At 38.9% G+C, this 20,480-nt stretch overlaps 1 protein-coding gene across 1 annotated transcript in view; it reads right to left on the bottom strand.

Moving 5' to 3' along the window:
- Positions 1 to 4,060: 4,060 nt before the first annotated feature.
- LOC111187574 (alpha-fetoprotein-like) overlaps positions 4,061 to 20,480 on the bottom strand; it is a 33,174-nt gene continuing 16,754 nt past the window's right edge. The window contains 5 exon segments of the mRNA XM_089912049.1: positions 4,061 to 5,802; positions 12,395 to 12,621; positions 15,065 to 15,203; positions 17,448 to 17,545; positions 19,172 to 19,304. Coding sequence (XP_089768175.1) covers positions 5,640 to 5,802; positions 12,395 to 12,621; positions 15,065 to 15,203; positions 17,448 to 17,545; positions 19,172 to 19,304 — 760 coding nt within the window. The 3' untranslated portion in view covers positions 4,061 to 5,639.

Here is a 20,480-nt window from a genome sequence, read left to right as displayed (position 1 = left end):
GGAAATAAGTTCATTTATATCATTTTTTAGATTCCACATAGAAGTTGTATCATATGGTATTTGTCTTTCTCTGTGTGACTTACTTCACTTAGTATGATTATCTCTAGGTCCATCCATGTTGCTGCAAATGGCATTACTTCACTCTTTTTATGGCTGAGTAATATTCCATTGTGTATATATATCACATGTTCTTTGTCCATTCATCTGTCGATGGACATTTAGGTTGCTTCCATGTCTTGACTATTGTAAATAGTGCTGCTATGAACATTGGAGTGCATGTATCTTTTTGAATTAGAGTTTTCGTCTTTTCTGGATATATGCTCAGAAGCAGGATTGCTGGATCATATTAGTAGCTCTATTTTTAGTTTTTTAAGGAATCCTCCATACAGTTCTCCATAGTGGCTGCACCAACTTACATTCCCACCAACAGTGCAGGAGGGTTCCCTTTTCTCCACACCCTCTGCAGCATTTATTATTTGTAGACCTTTTAATGACGGCCATTCTGACTGGTATGAGGTGATACCTCATTGTAGTTTTGATTTGCATTTCTCTAATGATTAGTGATATTGAGCATCTTTTCATGTGCCTGTTGGCCATCTGTATGTCCTCTTTGGAGAAATGTCTATTTAGGTCTTCTGCCCATTTTTTGATTGGATTGTTTGGTTTTTTGGTATTAAGCTGTATGAGCTGTTTGTATGTTTTCGAAATTAATCCCTTGTCAGTAGCATTGTTTGCAAATATTTTCTTCCAGCCTGTACATTGTCTGTATGGGAGACTGCTAACCTGTCATCCATCTGAAGACTTTGGAATAATCATCACTAGTCTATTTCTCCAAATCCTGTGACATGCTTTTCAAACCTTTTTACATTCTAGATACTGCTGGACATAACAACTTGCCAAGATCCTTTTAAAATGGGTCACCTCTCATCTCTTTTGAAATCCCAATTCAATAAGAGTAACAATATACCGGAAAGAATAAAGCCTACTGATGCTAAAAAGAAGCAAAAAAAACACCATCAGTGTAAGAGCTATAATGAACTTCTGAAAAATAGTCATTGGTGTGATATTAATCAACATATAAAAATGCAGAGATAGAAGCTCAGAATAGTAACATTAAAGAAGTACCAGCAGTAAAAGACCAGAAAGTCATTGATTTCTGAGCTGCTTTGGTTCTTATCTCCTGCTCAGCCCATTTTTTTAAACTTCCTAAAGATTCCTGAAGTCACTACTATCCTTTCAATATACTAATTTTTACTTAGGTTAGTCAGAATTTGATCCTATTATTTACAACTAAAGAACCCCAACTAACATACCAGCTTAAAGTATAACTGTGTAAATATATGGGTGAAATAATATTTAAATATGCAAGAGCCCCTAAAGTTTATCACCCGGGTGCCCATTCTGAAAATATACATGAATACATACATACATACCTAACTTAAGAAGGTAGCCAAAAAAAACTTAAAAGAATCCAAGAAAAAAACACAAAATGGGATGTTAGCAATAGTCAATTTTACCCAGAGTTACACTTAAAAAGAAACTCTTAGTGGACAGCCATAAATCAGTCCCAGAAATAACTAAATCCAAACTGAAAGATTAAGTCAGAGGACTTTTCAAATGTTATCAAACTGTAAGTTTCAAATCTTATCAAACTTTAAGATGATAGAATATTCTGTTACAAAAACTGTATGATTAAGAACCTGATATAATTTAGCAGTGTGATATATTTTCGTGGTGTGATGAAAGTAGATGCTTTATTTGTCAACATGGAAAAAGAATGGTAATTAGAAACTCTCAAAAAAGAAGGATGTACTAGGAAATCATAGTCCAGATATGTAAAGCTAAATAAATGTGGCATATTTTCTGCAGTTGATAGTAAGAAAAAAGACTTCATTTAATCTTGACACTTTTTAAGTGATCCAGGATAAGTCATTGAACTATTGGTCAATCCATTCGTTGTACGGCTGTAAATAATATTACAGTTAAACACACTATTGAACACTATTTAATGGCTTCCAGTTTTTGGATCAACCTATTGACAAAGCACATAAACCTTACATTTACAAAGCAGGATGAATAAACCTAGACAGTGTGGAAGTAATGGTATAGCTTTAAAAAGGAAAGCTGGCAAAGAAATTTAGACATGTTAGAAATTTAGACATGTTAATTATGTTTTGGAAAATCACTAGATGCTGATTGAAGTCGAAGGACCAAGAAATAGAGAATAACCGATAAAAGAGCTAAAACTACAAAAATACTTTACCTTAAAAAAAAAATGAGAGTCTACTGGTAGTATTGTCTTAGTTAGTGTAAGTATACTATATTCTTTAAGTGACAGCAGTATTTTAAAAAACTATTAAAGTAATAATGGTAATCACTAGGAATACTAAAAGTGAAAACTTAAATTGCTTACCTTTTGGGAATGGGAAATGTACCCTGCTCTTCTGTTTGAACTCTTGCCATGTTCGTGTATTACTTATGTAATTTTCAAAACTTGTGTAATGTATCATAAGAAACTAAATACAGTATCCCAGAGTGACCTGATCCATGTGGTTACAATATCACATTGCTTAATCTGATCCTTGTTTTTTCTCCAGAGATGCATCCCAGGATTGCAGTAGCTTTGATAGTAGACCCATCAAGTTGTAAGCATAGGCCACTTAAACCAGCAAGTCTTTCCACATGAACTTGTGCTGAGTTACAACTAAGAGCAGAACTTTGCTTTTTTTATTGTTAAATTTCATGTATTATTTTCAAACCATCATTTCAACCTGCCCAAATTCCTGCTATTTCTTGTTAACTTTCTTCTATGTTATATTCTGTTGGGTGACAGATAAGTGTCTCAGGCTACAATTATCATTCCCCACTGACCTGGAGGAGAGAATTTCTGAGTAGTTTTCTCCTTAAAACTGCTGAAGTCTACAATTCACATCATTATTTCATGAAATATGAAATTCCTTTTCTTTGGAAGATCCAAATTCACCTTGTATGGCTGAGTTTCTTATTTTATTCCTTCTTTTTGTTTCATTCTTATTCTTACCAACATTCCAACATTAATTTTGGTTCCCTTTTTTCTCCTTAGAATTTTCCTGCATTCTGGTTTACTTCTCAAAATATGTCTTCCATCTTGTCTAAAAATGTTTTACCCTCCCACTAGCCACAGCTAGAAAGGCAATCTTCAAACCTGCCCACTTTCTCTTTTAACAGGCAGAACAGATTCACATAATTGACTATTCTAATCTCAGAAAAGAAAACAAAGAAAATGCATGTAGGTCCCTGGAGCAGTTAGTCTAACTTGGAACATCTACAGACTGCTAATTGGCTAAGCCCCTTCACTTCTGGGATTTTGGTTCCATGGAGACTCCCAAAGCCACTAGGTATTATTCCTTTGCATTACAGTCAAACCTAGACCTCTTCCATAAACATAGAGGCACAAAGTCTCACCGAAATTCTTGATGATAAGATTCCAAAATATTTCGATCATATCTTCCTTTATTTTTTGCTAAGCCTATTCATATAAGGTTATTGCTTTTATATTCCAGTCTTACCTTTGTATTTAATGTCCCCAAAATCTTTCACTTCCTTTCATAAATAGGTTATTTTTCAATTGTTTTATTATTTTTGTTACTGTCCTTGGTTCCAACTTCTTACTAAGTTAGATATATAAAAATATTGGGAAGGGAGGGAGGAAACAGTTTATGATTATCTACTTTCGCCTTAGGAAAGTGGTTCTTAAAGTGGTCACCAAACCAGCAGCATCAGTAGCACCTGGGAACTTGTTAGAAATGCAAATAATCAGACCCCACCCTAGCTCTATTAAATCAGGAATGCTGGGGATGGAAAATATTGATTTTGTTTCAACAAGCCCTCCAAGTAACTCTGATGCACACGAATATTTCAGAATCACCTCCTTAAAATAATCATACGGAGATATACTTGGTCAAACTTTATAGATGGTGCAGAATTACATATATTAAGCATTTCTATCTGAAGAAGTTCATCTAGCAAATTTTAATTAACATGATATATTCTTCAGATAGCCCCTATTTTCTCCTTTAATTTGTGGAGAAATCCTAAAAGAAAGTAGAGAGGGAAGGGGAGGGAAGGGGAAAAGTTTGGGCTTTTCAACGATTAAGTTGAAGAGCACTGTCAGACAAAAAGTGTGGGGAAAAAAAGCACACAGAAATCTTCCTATCATGCTGTTGATGAAATAGTTCAAGCAAGAAGCATTCACACTCAAGAGGAAGAACACTTCAGGAAAATTCCTTTGGGAATTTTTAGGCATAGGCCCTTCTGCAAAAGTGTTTATCTGTGTGGATATGGGGTTGTTACTCAGGTAGAGATCTGTTTTCTGAATGTTTTACAAAAAAGTGAAAGGGCTTTAAAGTAAATAAATGGGCACTTGTGACTATTTTCATTTTGTGTATCAGCTGGTCTGGGAGTCAGCAAAGTTTTTTTGTGAACAGCCAGATAATATTTGGAGCTTTTCAGTTCATTCAGTCTTGTCACAACTACTCAGTCTTACAACTACTCAATTTTGCTGTTGTAAAAAGCGGCCATAGACAACACGTAAATAAATGGGCAAGGCTGTGTGCCAATGCAACCTTGTTTACATAAACAGGGAGTGGAGCTGAGTTAGCCAGAGGGCTGTAGTTTGTCTACCTTTGACTACACCATAGATATATGGCTTTTAACATAAGCACATGTACAGTTTAGGTGAAAAAGTAGAAAAGAGCCACTGAAGGTAATTGAGGCATTCATGAAAATTGTTACCTGTGAAAACGTTTCCCTGGGCCACTGCTAAACCTAGTCCTAACTAGGACTAACTAGCCACAGCCTGTTTTGACTGTAAAGCCTGCTATATTATATTCTATTTTTTGAATCACACGTTTGCATTCTTCTACTCCGATATTATTACCTACTATACCCTAGTTTCTGCTTCTCAAGTCATGTCGCCAGGAGAACGGTCCATCCCAGGTCCCCTCCATGAATTCACATGAATTTTCTGTGCCACACAGGGATGGTAGGATTACCATGATATTCTTAGAAATTTAAGTCATACAATGTTACCATCTTATGAAAAGTCATTTGCTTGTTAACTGTATGCAATTAGATTAGTTACACAAAACAGTCTCCTGGTACTCAGTTTGGTGTGTATGCACAAAGAGACACTTTTTTCTGGTCACTGTTCTTTTCTCTCTCTATTCTTCAACCCCCTGTTCTAATGATCTGCCACTGAGAAAATGCAATCCTTTCCACCTAAACCGGTTTCCTAGTTAAGCCCTAAACCACATTTGGTGACTCTTCCTGATTATGCCCCCAGAAATTCCTAGAATGAAGCTACAGTTTGCTCTATATTTCCAAGGACACCATTTCTCTATAATGAGAAAGTCTTCGACTCATCCTTCTTCCTCCCACCCTCAGTCCTAAACATCTCAGTTCATCTGGTGTCATGACTTTGTATTTATCTTTATTCATGTCTAACATGCCTAGTTCCCTCAAATGAACACAAATATTAACATATCTTAAACTCAAATATAGTCAATTACACCGATCCACTTAAATTGTGATTTTCTCCTAATCCATTCATGATTGGCATGGAGAAAGGATTTTTTTTTTTTAACTGTACCCTAAGAGTGCTAAGAGAATAGACAAGGAAACAGAGGTACCTCTTCTTGGAGACACATTTCACTTTTCTCTGCTTGACAGCACATCTCCACCAGGTGAGCAAAATCCACAATAACTGATTGGAACTGCATCTCTGCTGCATATGGTTCCTGCTTCACAAGGTTGCTGAGAAGTCTGAATAAGAAATGAGTGGCAAAAATAAAATCACTCCCTGAGTTCTAGAAGGCCAGCTTGCAAACCTGCCTTACTTATTTAAAGCTGCACACCACCCATGCCTTTGTATAGCTCTCACTCTTAAGTTTACAGGCCCTGAAAATGCCCTGATGTTTTCATAGTTTTCACAGTAGCCATCTCCATCTTTTATTCAACGTATTTTTCTTCAAGCACATCTCATCGATATAACTATTATATTAAACTTAATTACTTTTATGTAATTATTACTAGGGAAAATATTATTTTCTATTTTTATTACATTGGGTGGTAAATAGGTTATACAATAAATTAGCTTTCCTATAATATTTTGTTATGAACATTTATTCTAAACAACTAACTTCCCAATAAATATTACAAGTATAACACACCTGAAAGTTGAGGCCCCCTTATATGTTACTAATAATAAAACCAATCCACTAATTTGAAACTTCAGTAGTTTGACAATTATCTCAGATTTCCCTCACAGAATGAGTTTCCCCACAACTATATAAACATCGGTGTTTCAACCACTTAGAATATTTAAAATTATAACCTGGTTTCTGTCTCTCTGTTTAATAAAGTAGTATCGGGCTTCCCTGGTGGTGCAGTGGTTGAGAGTCCGCCCGCCGATGCAGGGGACACGGGTTCGTGCCCCGGTCCGGGAAGATCCCACATGCCGCGGAGCGGCCGGGCCCGTGAGCCCTGGCCGCTGAGCCTGCGCGTCCGGAGCCTGTGCTCCGCAACGGGAGAGGACGCAACAGTGAGAGGCCCGCGTACCGCAAAAAATAAAAATAAAAAAATAAAGTAGTATCCCAAATCTTCCAATGTTGTCCTTTTTTTTTTTTCTTTATTGATCAAGAGAGATTTAACTACAAAGAAAACAAGCATGAAGGGTAGGGGAAATGTACATTAATCCATATTTTATTGCTTACCCCAAAACCTTCATTTACTCTTCATTTTCAAATTCACATTGATAATACCTAGTGGCCTTATTTGTACTTGAATAGGTATAAAAGAAAATATCTCAAAGCTTTAAGTAGCTATTTCTATGACACTCTAACCCAAGGGTCCGGCAAATATTTTAGCCTTTTTCAGCCAAGAGGCAAAATTGAGGATATTCTATAAGTTCTTATATCACAAGACAGAGAACTCCAGGCCCGCCCCACCCCCGGGGTGGGCTGCCCCAAGTGGCTGGCGGGCACAATTTGTGCCAGTTGCCATTAGCTGGAAATGATGGTGAAGAGGGACCAGCGGTGGGGAAGGGGGCGCGCGCCGCTTGTCTCACTCTGTGCCCCAGTGACACGCCCTTTTCTTCTCCCCGCACCCCGCTCTCAGCGCGGGCAGCTGGCCCAAGGCAAGGTGACTCTCTGAGTCGCTTGACCCCTGGACTGAGATGCCACCCACCCCTCTGCTGTCCGGCAGTCGTCAACAGTGAAGTCCCCACCGTGCACGTGGCACCAGCGCAGGCACTGGGCAGAGAGAGCTCGGTCCCAGGCGGGGAAGGCAGGAGCGAAGCCGGGAACAGAGGCGAAGCAGACGCGGCACTGCAGCTCCCAGGCTTAACTTGTTCAGGCAGTGCCCGTAGGACCTATAGAAACAGCCCTGGCCAGATGGCCGTAGCGTGCTGACCCCATCTCAGCAATCAGATATTTAGCTTAACTTGGTAGCGCCCTGGACATGCCTCTGAACTTCCCATTTCAGCTCCACCCTCCCCCCAACCCCCAGCCTTGAGGATAGACAGAGCTGAAACAGCAGCATGACTGAAGATAAGGAAGCACAAGCCAATTTTCTTTTCGGAAACTGCTACAGTGATGAGGTGGGTCTGAGAAGCATGTAATCACTGCATCCTCTGAGCACCAGCAAGACACAGTCAATAGAGGCTAGGGGATTTTAATTAACCCCATGTTTGCCCCTAATCCTAAGAGCTGGGAATTTAGAAAAAAAATCAGAGAGGGGACAAAGACATATGTACAAAAATATTCATTGTCACAATTTATGATACTCAGAAACTGAAAACAATTTTCATGCCCAGAAACAGGGACTGGTTAAGTTCATTATTGTACCCATATACTGGAATATTAAAAAGCCATTAAAATGCTGTTTTGAAGAATAATCAGTGACAAAACTGCATACATTATCATTTTTAAAGCTACATTAAAAATGATGACAACAGCCAGCATCTTTTGAGTATCTTGATATTTGTTCTGTTTCAGACAATGTGCCGAAAATTTATAAATGTTACCTCGTGTAATGCTCTCTGTCACCTCCTTATTAAGGCTCTATGTCATCTCCACTTTGCATTTGTAACACTAGTTTCAACTCCTTGGGAATAATATAGACCTGGGCATATATAACAAGCCAGTGAGGTGAGCCTCCCTCCCAGAAGGCATGAGGATTGAGAACTACTTTCGAGAACTCGTCCTGAGACAAGAAGTCAGGCTCACAGACTTCCGCCCATTAAGAAAGGTCTGGTCAGTGGAAGACGGGAGTAATTCAGTGGTTCCCCAGCTGGGCCTCCGCTACACTCATTTCTGAGTTATATGGAATCAGGATAACTCTTTGAAAGGGGGCTGTAAGAGTGCTTTCATTAAAGTCCTGCACACCGTTAAGACACAAGCAGCACTGCCACAGCACCTGCTAAACGAGTACAATCCTGAGGTTTGGGGGAGGTATTATTTTTTCCTTACAACAAAACATAAAGCAACTTTGTCATCAATTGAAAGGGATCCAGTCTGCTGCTGAGCAGGAGACAGCAGTACCTGGAGGGCATGACTGTTCCCAGTGGCACAGGCGTGGTGCCAAGGATCCAGGAATGCCTGGAGAATTCCTGCGGAGTGGGAGAGGTAAGGGGAGTTTCATAAGCTCTCCCCTGAGGATTCTGAGGATAATTGCTGGAACTGAAATTCTGTATAAGCAGGTAGTAGTAAGAATGTGCAAAACTTGCATTATTATGTATTCAAACCATAGGTTGATGGACAGAGGGCAATTGTGGGAGTGTGCACTTGTGTACAGATATGGAATTATGTATTCCTACACTATACATATATTTATAATGGGTATCTCTGCAGTGTTGGAATAAAAGTATTGTTTTTCTTCTCTTTTCTGTATTTTCTAAATTTTCTGCAAAGACTATGTATTACTTTAATAATAAAGTAAATCAACATTTTACAAAGAAATAGAATAGTATAAGCATTCTTTTTTCTATCCAACCGTTCTGTACATATTTGATCTTTTTTAAATTATGTTTTATTATAGTTGAGATATGTACATATTCAATTTTCCAATTAGACCTAAACTTGATCCCACTTGAAAGAAAACACTGTGCTTGTTGGTGTCTCTGTATCATTCAAGTCTGTATGGTTATGTATGATGTATGGTCAAAACAGTTGATACTGTCTTTGAATAATAATTATCAGTTTTTAACAAATTAATTATTCCAAGTGAGAAATACAGGCTATTTCCCATTGGAATTTTGGTGGTTTTTGTCTCAGAAAATATTCCCCCACAGATAACTATATAGTTCATGATGCTGAAATTCACTACCCAACCCATAAAAGCATAGGACAGCTTCAGTCCCATGTTACAGAAACTAACCATCATGAGTACCTACACAGTGAGATTACCACATTTCCCAGCACCCACTGGGGCTTCTATGGTCTGGCCTAGGGGATTCAGCACCCCAAGTGGCCAAAGCTGGTATAGGAGGGGCACTGGTTTCACTGTGAGCTCATGCAAAATCTGGACTTCTTTTTCCTTCCAATGTCATAAAAAGTGCACAAACTTTGCAGTCAGACTTACTTTGGCTCAAGTTAGGTCCTCTACTCACTAGTCTGTGTGACGATGGGTAAGATACTTAACCTCTCTGACCCTACTCTATAAAATGAGAATTTGAACACCTACATTGCAAGGTTTTTGTGAGGACCAAAAATAATACTATATTAAAGGGCTGAGTACAGTAACTGGCATGCTGAAGGCACTTAATAAATAGTGGCAAAGATAATATGAATAATTATTTCATCAGATTATGGCAATGATAATGAATAATTATAGTAATAGCACAACTTGCAACTTGCGTTTCAAATTATTGGTTGCTTCCAACCACAGTCTCCCTTCTCCCTGACTCCCACAATAAATGGTACATTGTCACAGCTTCTCACCTACTTATTCATTTATTCACTCAGCAAATAACTGATGAGCAGTTTTATAATTTCCCTGAGGGTCTGAGCTGTAGATTTAACAATAATAGAGAAACCTAGCGGAGGATGTAGGAAGGCTCTTTCATATGTACCCTTCTTCTCTTTCCTCACAAGCTCTGGGATTCCAGTTGTCTTCATGGTTTGGCCCCTCCCAACCCCTCTAGTCTCAGCCCCCAAAGTTTCTCTCCCCTCTCTCACCTATGCCTCAGACACACCCAACTATTCTGCTCTCTCCTCTGTCCTGCTGGGTCAGCTGGTTTCTGGATGCACGTCTCCAGAGGCACCAGTAGAGGGAACACTTGTATGACCGCTGAGCTTCCAGATCAGGTGGCAGCTGCTTACCTAAAGCACAGGGAGCTCAGCTCTGTGCTCTGTGATGACCTAGATGGGTGGGATGGGGGGTTGGAGGTGGGAGGGAGGTCCAAGAGGGAGGGGATATAGGTATACATACAGCTGATTCACTTCATTGTACAGCAGAAACTAACACAACACTGTAAAACAATTATACTCCAATAAATAAACAAGGAGAAACACTTTCACTCTACTGGGATAGGTAAGGGGAAAAAAGGGTCCCATTATGAGAATGCAGGTCTGGGAATGAGATTTGGAGCAGAGGTATCAGCATGTCGTGGTACCTTCCCTTGACACTCCAGATATGAAGGCTGCCTTTTCTACAACTCGGGACTCTGTGCCATTTGGAAGCTAGGCCCCCCTCCCTTACAACGACTTGCCACATACCTGTGATCTGCTTGCAGTGGGTTTATCTCTCCTGTCCACTTCCTCGCACCCACCCAGCCCACCCCCCGGATCTCTCTATCTATCAACCTAACTGCTAACTGTTTTAAAACATTTCCCCTAATTCTATTCATTCCTTTAGTTTTAAATTTTTTAATTTACCTTTTAAAATATTAGATCCTACTTTTAATCCTCAACACCATCAAGTTGTTTCCAGCTTTTCATTTCAATGATATTAATCTTTTATTTTCATTACATTTATTCACCCTTTCATTTAAAGCACATTCTAGTCTTTATATAATATCTTAAGTCTTAACATTTCAACTCTGTATTTTTCTTAATTGGATTTTAAATTCTTTTCCTTTGAACTTCTATTCTCTTTATTTCCTCTGTCTTATTCCATGACCTCATTTCTGCCTTCTCTTTATAATCCTGCTGAATTTTGTCTTTCCCCTCCAGGAGCCCCTTCACTTTTTTTTTTCTTTTCTGTGTGTATGTGGACTTATGCTATGATGATCAGTCAGAACTATATAAGGGTGAAAGCCATGGAGAGAACCCCTACCACTTCCCAGGAAATTGGAGAGCTTTGTCCAGCCCAGCCCTTGACTCCCAATATGTATCCTCCCAGAATATTCTAGAAATCTCTACATTAGCTGTCTCTGTGTTATTGCTTTCTCCATACAGAAAACACAGTGAATTCACTAGAACACGGATGCTTCCTAATATTTCACACTTTTCATCATCTAGCCCTTACATGAAGATTTTCAAGTATTAAAAATTATCACCAGCATTATAACCCCTTGATTAGGGCACACTAACAGCTACATGTTGGTAGTTAAGTGTATGTGCTTTGAGCCAGGTAGCCTGGGTACAAATTCCAGTTCAACAACTTATTTACCTGTTGCATGATCTCATACCATTTCTTCTTGCCTTCTTAGCCTCAGTTTCCTCACAATTAAAATGGGGTAACAATATTATCTACCTCCTAAATCTGCGGTAAGGATTTGGTGAGATGACATACATAAAGGGTGCCTATCTATGCCAGAGAATTTCCTCAACAGAAAGCAAATCCCGAACTCTAAAAATAAAGTATTATCTTCTCACATCAGCCTGGGCTAAAGAAAGAATGGCTAACTAAGTGTTACAATGGTTTTTGGATGCTTACTGGAAAGCTTTACAGTCTAGTTTGTGATCAGCTCACCTTGGGAACTGAAGAAAGGACCTCAAGGGTCAGTTGGCTTATGAATTTTAAGTACTGTGATAAAACAGAATAAGTGACAACCTTGCGCTTGCTAACCACGGGAATGTGTTTATCCCCAAGGCAACAAAAACTCTGCCTCACTTGGCAAGATGATATTGTTGGACTAATAATATTTAGACTCTCCAAGAGCAAGTCTTAGAGTAAATAAATTAATTAGAAGTAAGCTACCAACCATTTCTAATGATCGTGGGGGAGAAGGAACTATGAGGACCAGGACCCGCTTTCTCCTGAGGACAGGATCAGGGGCACGTGAGGAGGGTGGGAGGAGTGGGTGGGCACTAAAGGGGAAATGCCCCACTGCCAGGAGGTGGAGGGCTTTTGATGCATTGTGTTGATTCAGGGTAACCAGAATGTATATATACATATAAACAAAGATCCTTACTTTTGCTTTTCGGTTTTTAATTCCTCCTCCTGAGCTCTGCACAAGTCCTCATTAAGGTCGACGACTTGGTCACAGGATAAATGTGGAGAAATGTAAGTTCCATCTACTTGCAGATCATCAAAGCAAGGCTTCCTGAAGGCATACGAGTCATCACAGCAGTGACCCACGCCAGCATTGATAGGCTCTGCCTCGTGTCTTCTGCATAAAGCTCCAAGAATTAGCTTTGCCTTCCCCAGAAAAGAATTAAAATAAGAGCCATAAGATTTGTGGTCATTAATATTATTATTTTTTTTAATCCATAGAAAGGTATTCTCAAATTCTAGTTTCCTGTTAATTTGGCCTGGATTTCACAGTCTGGGAAAGAGCAAGAGTGTCAGATGAAGCCTGGTTCTCAGCCTTGTCCTCCCTCTTCCTGTCATCCTCAAAGGTCAGTTCCCTTGGACCCGACCTCCCAATTCCTCCTCGGTGTGCAATTTATAGACCAGTGTTGACTTGAGGCGGGAGTTTCTTATGCTCCGTCGAATTGAAATCAAGTCTCAGGTCAACATGACTGCTAATTTGACCCAGATGCAAGACCGATGAGCGCACTTCTAAAAAAGCTCAAATCCAACATGTTTCTGTGCTTTATAACTGGACATCTGTAACTACCACAGAACTTGGTATATGATAAATCACCTATACACACTTGTTGAATTAATGAAAAAGGGAATAAATGAATGGTGAAAGGAATCCCTGGATCTTATTTCAGTTGTCACCTTCCATTTTCTTGTCTCATTCTAGAACAGTCACCTTGCCTTGCTCCCAGGGTGTGTCTGATACTTATCCTGATGCTGTCTGCAAGGCTGCCTGTATTCCACTCTGAGTATAATGACCACACAAATTCCCTGTCACTTATGTATGTGGGGATGAAGTGACTGAAACCAGTGAGCATCAATATTTAATTTATGAATTTATTGAAGTAACCAAAGAGATCACTTAAAAACAAGGTTTTTGGAATATAAATCAAGAGTTCCCCAAGGAAGGCATGATTAGATAATAAAAATTTATAATAAAATAAAAGGAAGACAGAGCTGGATAATAAAAAATTTTAAATCTGTAACCAAAACAACTATATTTTATCAGAAAAAAAGACTAACTTAGTATAGAGGAGATGCTCTACCAAGAATATAGGACAAAGAAAGCTGTCACCAAACAAGAATTCAGTAGCGTTAAAATATACCACTTGAGAGAGACCTGAAGATGAGCATCCAGGTCCTGGAGTGATGTTCTCCATTGCTAGGAGGGAATAATTCATATCCCTGGAAGAAATATCCCTCAAGACCATCCCTGCCCTTCCTCTGATTCCATTTGCATGAATACCCATATCCTAATTCAACTTCCCAAGTAATGTGATTCAGGGAAAAGTGTAGCCTAGTTATTAGAGCCAATTATTCTTGACATTGGGAAGACATTTCTCACTGTAAATGAAACCTGGTATTCTGTCTAATGAAGGTAACACTTGTAAGTTTGATGTAAGATAACAGAAAATATAAATATTTGGTCTTTGACCCTGGTTCCTGACACAAAGCTCCCGGTATGCTTATAAATTGCTAAGTGATAAGGGCATTAGGAGCAGCTTTTGTTCTAATGAGATGACTCTGAGTGAGCTCCTGGATGGCTCCTGGATGGGGGCTGGTCTCCAGAAAGACCAAGACATGATTAGAAGCTTGGAATTTTTAGCCCCACCCCCATGCTCCACAGAGGGGAAAGAGGCTGGAAATACAGTTAATAACTGGTCATGTCTATGTGAGGAAGCCTCCATAAAATCCCAATAGTATGGGGTTCAGTGGGCTTTCAGGTGAGTGAACACATCCAAGTACCGAGAGGGTGAGACACCCCAACTCCACGGGAAGCTTCTGCACTTGGAACCCTCCCAGGTCTCACCCTATGTACCTCTTATCTGGCTGTTCTTCTGCATCTTTTTCATATCCTTCAATAAACTGGTAACTGTGTTTTCCTGAGTTCTGTGAAGTGCTCTATAAAATTAATTGAACCCAAGGAGGGAGTTGTGGAAACCTCCGATTTATAGCTAATCAGTCAGAAGCACAGGTGACAACTTGGACTCGTGGTTGGCATCTGAAGTCAGGTGGGAGCAGTCCTGTGGAACTGAGCCCTCAGCCCGTAGGATCTGATGCCGTCTCCAAGCAGATAGTGTTAGAATTGAGTTAAACTGTAGGATTCCCAGTGTTTGCTTTGGGGAAAAGAAAAAAAAACCCACACATCTGGTGTCAGAAGTGTTGTGAGTATGGTAATCGTGTGAGAGTAAAGGAGAAACACAAGAGGAAACTGGGTGGTTTTTTCCTACACTTTTGATCAGTATGAGTTAGTCTAAAAGCAGCAAAATCGCTTTTGTTGACTTGAAAATCCAGGGAACAGACCTTGGGATATGATCCAGGCAAAGGTCTGGTGAATCTGACATCCCCAGTTTTTGCAAAGTGATAGTCTTATTTATCCCTGCTGCTAATCAAAGACAATTGGCATGAACTGACCAGAAATAAATTCTCTTAAGGACAGAATTATTAGGTTCCATTGACAATTCATAGACGTGTCCACCAACATGAGACTGATTGCTGGGGCTTGGAGTTCAGAACTTTTAACAACAGACAGACATGCAGTCAAGGATGCGCTTACCGAGTTCTCCATGCAAACAAACTGTTGCTCATCATTCAGTGGGCAACATGTGGTGGCAGAAGCTGCCATGTTCTTCGTGAATATAACCAACTCCTGAGCAGATGATTGTGGGGCTTTCTTAGTATAAAGGACTCTGAGCCTGAAAGAATAATTTCCTCTTATTCCTGGCAATGGCTATGTGCCCAAAATGAAGAATTCTACAAAGTTTTCCTCAATATCTGACATCGTCTCTGATGTGGGATGAGCAAGTCATTAGATTGGGTTTAAGTCTATCCTTTTAGTTCTTGACCCAGTGGCTCAATGGCTTATTCAGTATACCTGGAATTCCCTTTCCACCTCACACATTGCTCCACTCTCATCCATCTTCTTTCTACTTATGAAGGATACTGTGATAGCTAATTTGGATGGCTGCAAAATCAGACTCAGAGTAAACAGCTTCTGAAATAAATATATGCACAGGCCATTAAAGCATGTATGGTTGTCTACAATGTGTAGGAATAGAAGCTACAGCAACCAACGATCAGGAAACATGTCCTACTCTCATGGTCTCACACCTCTAGCGGAGGAGATAGAGGAGTACACTCAGTATAATGAGAGGAATAGAGAATGCTATAGGTGCACACAGAACGACATCTAATCCCATCCCAGGGAGGTCAGGTAGGCTTCCTAGAGGAAATGACATGTGAGCTGAGATCTGACAATAACTAAAAATGAGCCAGGTGAAGGGGAATGAAAGTAAGAAGGGAGCACTTAGAAAGTCACTGATTGTGATTTTTTTCTTGATTAGGGGGGACTGGGAATTGGAGAGAGGAGAAGGAAGAAAGCTTAACTATAGAATCAGATTTACATTGTTTTTAAGATAATTATGGTTGCTATATAAAGAATGGATTGGAGGTGGGCAAGAGGCAAAGTGAGGGAAGAAAAGTCCATGCCAGTAATTCAAGTGATGGCCTGAACTAGGAGAGTGGTAGTGGGAACTGAGGGATATGGAGAGAGATTTTAATGAGAAAGACTCTGCAGAACTGAATTTGAGGACAAAATGTCAGAATCATTTATTGCATTTATATTATAATGGAGTTAGGGGAAGAATTTAGCTATAGCATCCAAGGAAATAGTCAACCTAATCCAGTGCTTCTTAAAGTATGACCCCTGGATTGGCAGCATCCCCTGGGTACTTGTTAGAAGTACAAATTCTCATGCCCCACCCCAGATTTACTGAATCAGAAACTCTAGGGGTGGGCTGTGTTTAACAAGCCCTCCAAGTAATTTTGATGCACTCTAAAGTTTGAGAGCCACCAGTCTAATCCTTAAGCTAGACGTTAGCAATTAAACACAACAGTTAAAAAAATAATAATAAGCCAAATATTCTAAAACAAGAATAATTTTTTTGGATCCATTATTCTGGACATTTAATTTAAGCTCAATATTATGGGACACTGTATCAAACTGAACTTTTCCCCAATACTCTGCTTCTTTTTTTTTTTTTTTTTTTTTGAGTAGAGTTCCCTGTGCTATACAGCAGGTTCATTTTAAGATCATTTTATCAAAACACACACACACACACACACACACACACACACTAAACTGTTTGGATTTTTATTGAAATAACATCCACAAACATGTAGTGCTCTCCACCTGGTTTTCTGCATTCAGTTGTATATATATTTTTTTGAATTTTTGAATTTTATTTTATTTATTTTTTTATACAGCAGGTTCTTATTAGTTATCCATTTTATACATATTAGTGTATATATGTGTGATGAATTGGGAGATTGGGATTGACATATATACTCTGCTTCTTAATAGACTATTACAGTAAGATCTTAAAGATAACTGAAAATTGGCTTTTTTTTTTTTTTTGATATCTTAATCTTTGAAATACAATGGGATTTACCAGGCTCTCTGCACACAAAGAGTTAACGTGTGCTCCCTCTGACTAAGGTGCCTATTTATCTCTACTCTTGATGGTGAAAATACTGTATTTGCTATATTGACCTGACTTGAAACTGACGAAGAAAACCTAGATTAGATCTCTGTTGCAGCCTTGACTCCAGATTGCATGCAAAGCCCCAAACTAAATGTCCAGGTGAAGGGTAGAGGGCTCCTGTGGGATTGCGGAAGGGCAGTCAGGGTCTGCTGGCTCCCTGACCTCTGGGCATTGATTGGAATCTGGAAACTGGCCTAAAAAGCAATGTAAAAGCACCCAAGGTTATGTGGACAACTGTCTTATCAAGACAAAGATAACTAGGTTAATTCTGAACTGAGTTTTTCCTTGGCCTCTGAGATTTTAAGGTTGAATATAGACTCTTAGCAACTCTCAGCAGCAGGAGTCAACAAAAACTCACGAACAATCATAAATTTGGACAATATCTTGGAAGCATACCTGTCATGGAAGTTACTGTCTCCTAATTTCTCATGTAAATCACACTGATTTTTCACATGCTCATGGCTTTCATGAACCACTCTTTGAAACATCTCTTCCTGAAAAATAAAGATAATCAGTGTTTATCTATCGTTGCAACAATATATCTTGAGGTAAGATTGCAAAACCATCTTCTGTAATAGTTTAATGTGACTGTTTTACTAAACCCAGGGTTTTATTTACTTAGTGAGTTTGGAAATGTTGAAAAAACACATTTTGCTGAAACAGGAATTGCCATGTACTTTGTGGAGAAAAAAGTGGGACAGCAAGATTGATATTTAGTTTCCTGTGGTATGAACTCATTTATGGGCTTAAATGGCATATTTTACAAGCATAAAGCTAACCATTCATCAAGCCAAAAAGAGGTCCTTAAAAGTAATTTATAGATCTAAGTTTAATTGATCAGAATGTGTGTGTGTATGCGTGCATATTGGTTATTTTTAATAATACAGCATTTTTATGTAAACAGTACAGATATAGAGATATGGATGTAGGTACAGAAATATAGATACATATTAAGAAGTCGTGGTTTAATAAAAACAAGTACCAGACTTGAACATAGTAAAGCACTCCACGAATACACGTTAAAGGGAATCACATGGAATTCTCAGAGCTAAATGAAAGTTCAAAGAATTCTTGAACAGTGCAAATAAAATTCCAGTGGGAAGATACGAGTGACCTTGCAGACTTAGCTCTTTGGTAGGAGCACTGGTTATCTTCTTAAGTAATCAGACCCAGTCCACCTGATCCTAATAAACAGTATTTGTTATAGTAAAAATTTTACCTGATTGGCAAACTGTTTGCCTGGATTTAACACTTAGCCTTGTCCTTACTGCCTGTGTGACATTGGACAAGTCATCTGAACCTTCTGAAACTCAAAACTCTCATCTACAAAATGTAGCTAGTACTTATGCCATTACCTATCTTACCAAGCTGTTGTGAGAATAAAATAGGACACTTGTTGTAAAGCTACTTTGTAAACTCTAAACATCCATGCTCCTATAAGGGGCTATTATCATAATGATGATTGTGGAGTCTACAGGTGATGCTATGAAAGGGTGCTAACCTACAAAAGACTAAGTCGCCTTCATTTAGCCTTCTCTCTGGGAACAGGAAGATGCTAGGTGTACCTGCTTGAGCTCAAACAGGACAAGAAATGCCTTCGTCCTCCATCCCCACCCACTAATTAGCATAACAAAAGCAAGAACCACCTGGCTCCTGGTAAACTGTGGATAACAGATTGTCTGGTCAGAGAGTTGTAAGGCAACTGGCTTCTTCCATGTCAACTACACAACAGGAGCTGCTGACTGTGAACAGTATGGTTTCTGGCCTGAGACAGGGACAGTTTCCAGGCCTGCTTGGTGGAAACCGTCAACCTTCCCCCACCCTAATAGGCTATGCTTTCATGCTACCTGCTACCATGCCAAGCAAACTTTAGAGAAGATTGCACAGAATTGTTTTCATAAAACACAGAATCTATAAGGCAGTGACTCACACAGAAAGTTGCTGCTGTATAATGATGTGGCCTTTGGTTCAGACAGAAATCAAAAGCTTTTGTGTAGTGCTTGCAATTAGAAAGATCATGCATAATCATCTTACAAAAGTACAGCACAACTAACAGCATTGGACTTTTCCCTATGTTTATAATCACTTATGAGAAACACGTTTAAAAAAAAGGAATTTACCCCATGACTATAGCATTCCAGAGGATTTTCTAATTTACAGCATTTTCCTAGTAAGTTTTGATATACTGTATCCACTCTTAAAATCACTGGAACTGCCAACTCTGGATGTCTTCTTGAATATTCATAAAGAAACCTGTAAGCACATGAAGCATATCAGAAAGTAAACACTAAATTTCTGAAGCCATAGTTTTCTTTCAAAAGCCACCTATGACCATGACATTTATTCAATATTTTAACTGACTTTAGGTATTTGAAAATCTTGGGAGGCTGGCAGGGAAGTTTTATTGGCTAGATTTTGAGATAAGGAAACCAAATCAATAAAATTACGTGATTTTTCCAAAGTTACACAGTAGTGAGTGGCAGGTTCAAACTTGAACCTAAAACATTCTGATAAGATTTAGTTCCTGGCTCAGGGTCTCTCCTTACTTTTACTAGAAATTCATTTCAAGTGTTTGGGTGAGAACATTTTCTTGATGACCTTTGAGGCTAGATTTTATAAATATTACAATTTTTTTGTAAGACTGTGTTGACTAGGTATTAAATAACCACCTTCCCCTGTTTTCCACATAAGCCTTCAAGCATCAGTTGTCCATAATCTGCACATTCTTCTGGGTTACAAGAAAGAGAAATTTGGACTCTAGAATATTTTCAAAGGAATCATAGAATTGCAGAAGGGACATCTGAAGTGATCTTATCCAACTGCCTCAGTTTACAGTTGGAACCCAAAAGTCTGGGGAAATTAAGTGGCTTGAACAGCATTTCAAAGCTGATGCATGACCAAGCTAGACTGGAACTCAGGTCTCACAACTCATAGTCTAACGTAATTTCCACTAGGAAGTTGTGCCTATCGACTTTTTCAATACTAAATGCAAGTTTAGGGATAAATGAGTTCAGGTAGTGACATTTACTTTTATAAGCCAGTGTCAAATGTAATTTCAGAAATATAGCTAAAGTCAATCTACAGAAAACTTTGAGGAAAATTCAAATTCTTATGTTTTTTTAGAATTTAGCTGCTCCAAATAATACTTCACAAAGTGACTTTGGAACTATTTCAATCACTCAGTAATATTGTCTTAACATTATAATATATTGAAATCAGTTTGCTTTATGCCCAAAATAATTTGCACTTCTGAATGGACACCAGAGATGTTAGAACTCCATCTCTTTAATCTTGTAATGCCACACTATGGCTTTGAGAGTAGGCATTAAATTAATTAGAAGAGCTGGCCAGGCATACCAATCTGAAACCCTTACTTAGGGATGACTCTAAGTCCCTCAGAGCAAAGCCTGCATACACTTGACGCTCACT

The sequence above is a fragment of the Delphinapterus leucas genome, chromosome 5, assembly GCF_059928025.1.
Source record: "Delphinapterus leucas isolate spDelLeu-1000000601 "Yukka" chromosome 5, BTC_Dleu_Yukka2, whole genome shotgun sequence".
Lineage (NCBI taxonomy): Eukaryota > Metazoa > Chordata > Mammalia > Artiodactyla > Monodontidae > Delphinapterus > Delphinapterus leucas.
This window is presented reverse-complemented; position numbering and strand designations above follow the sequence as displayed.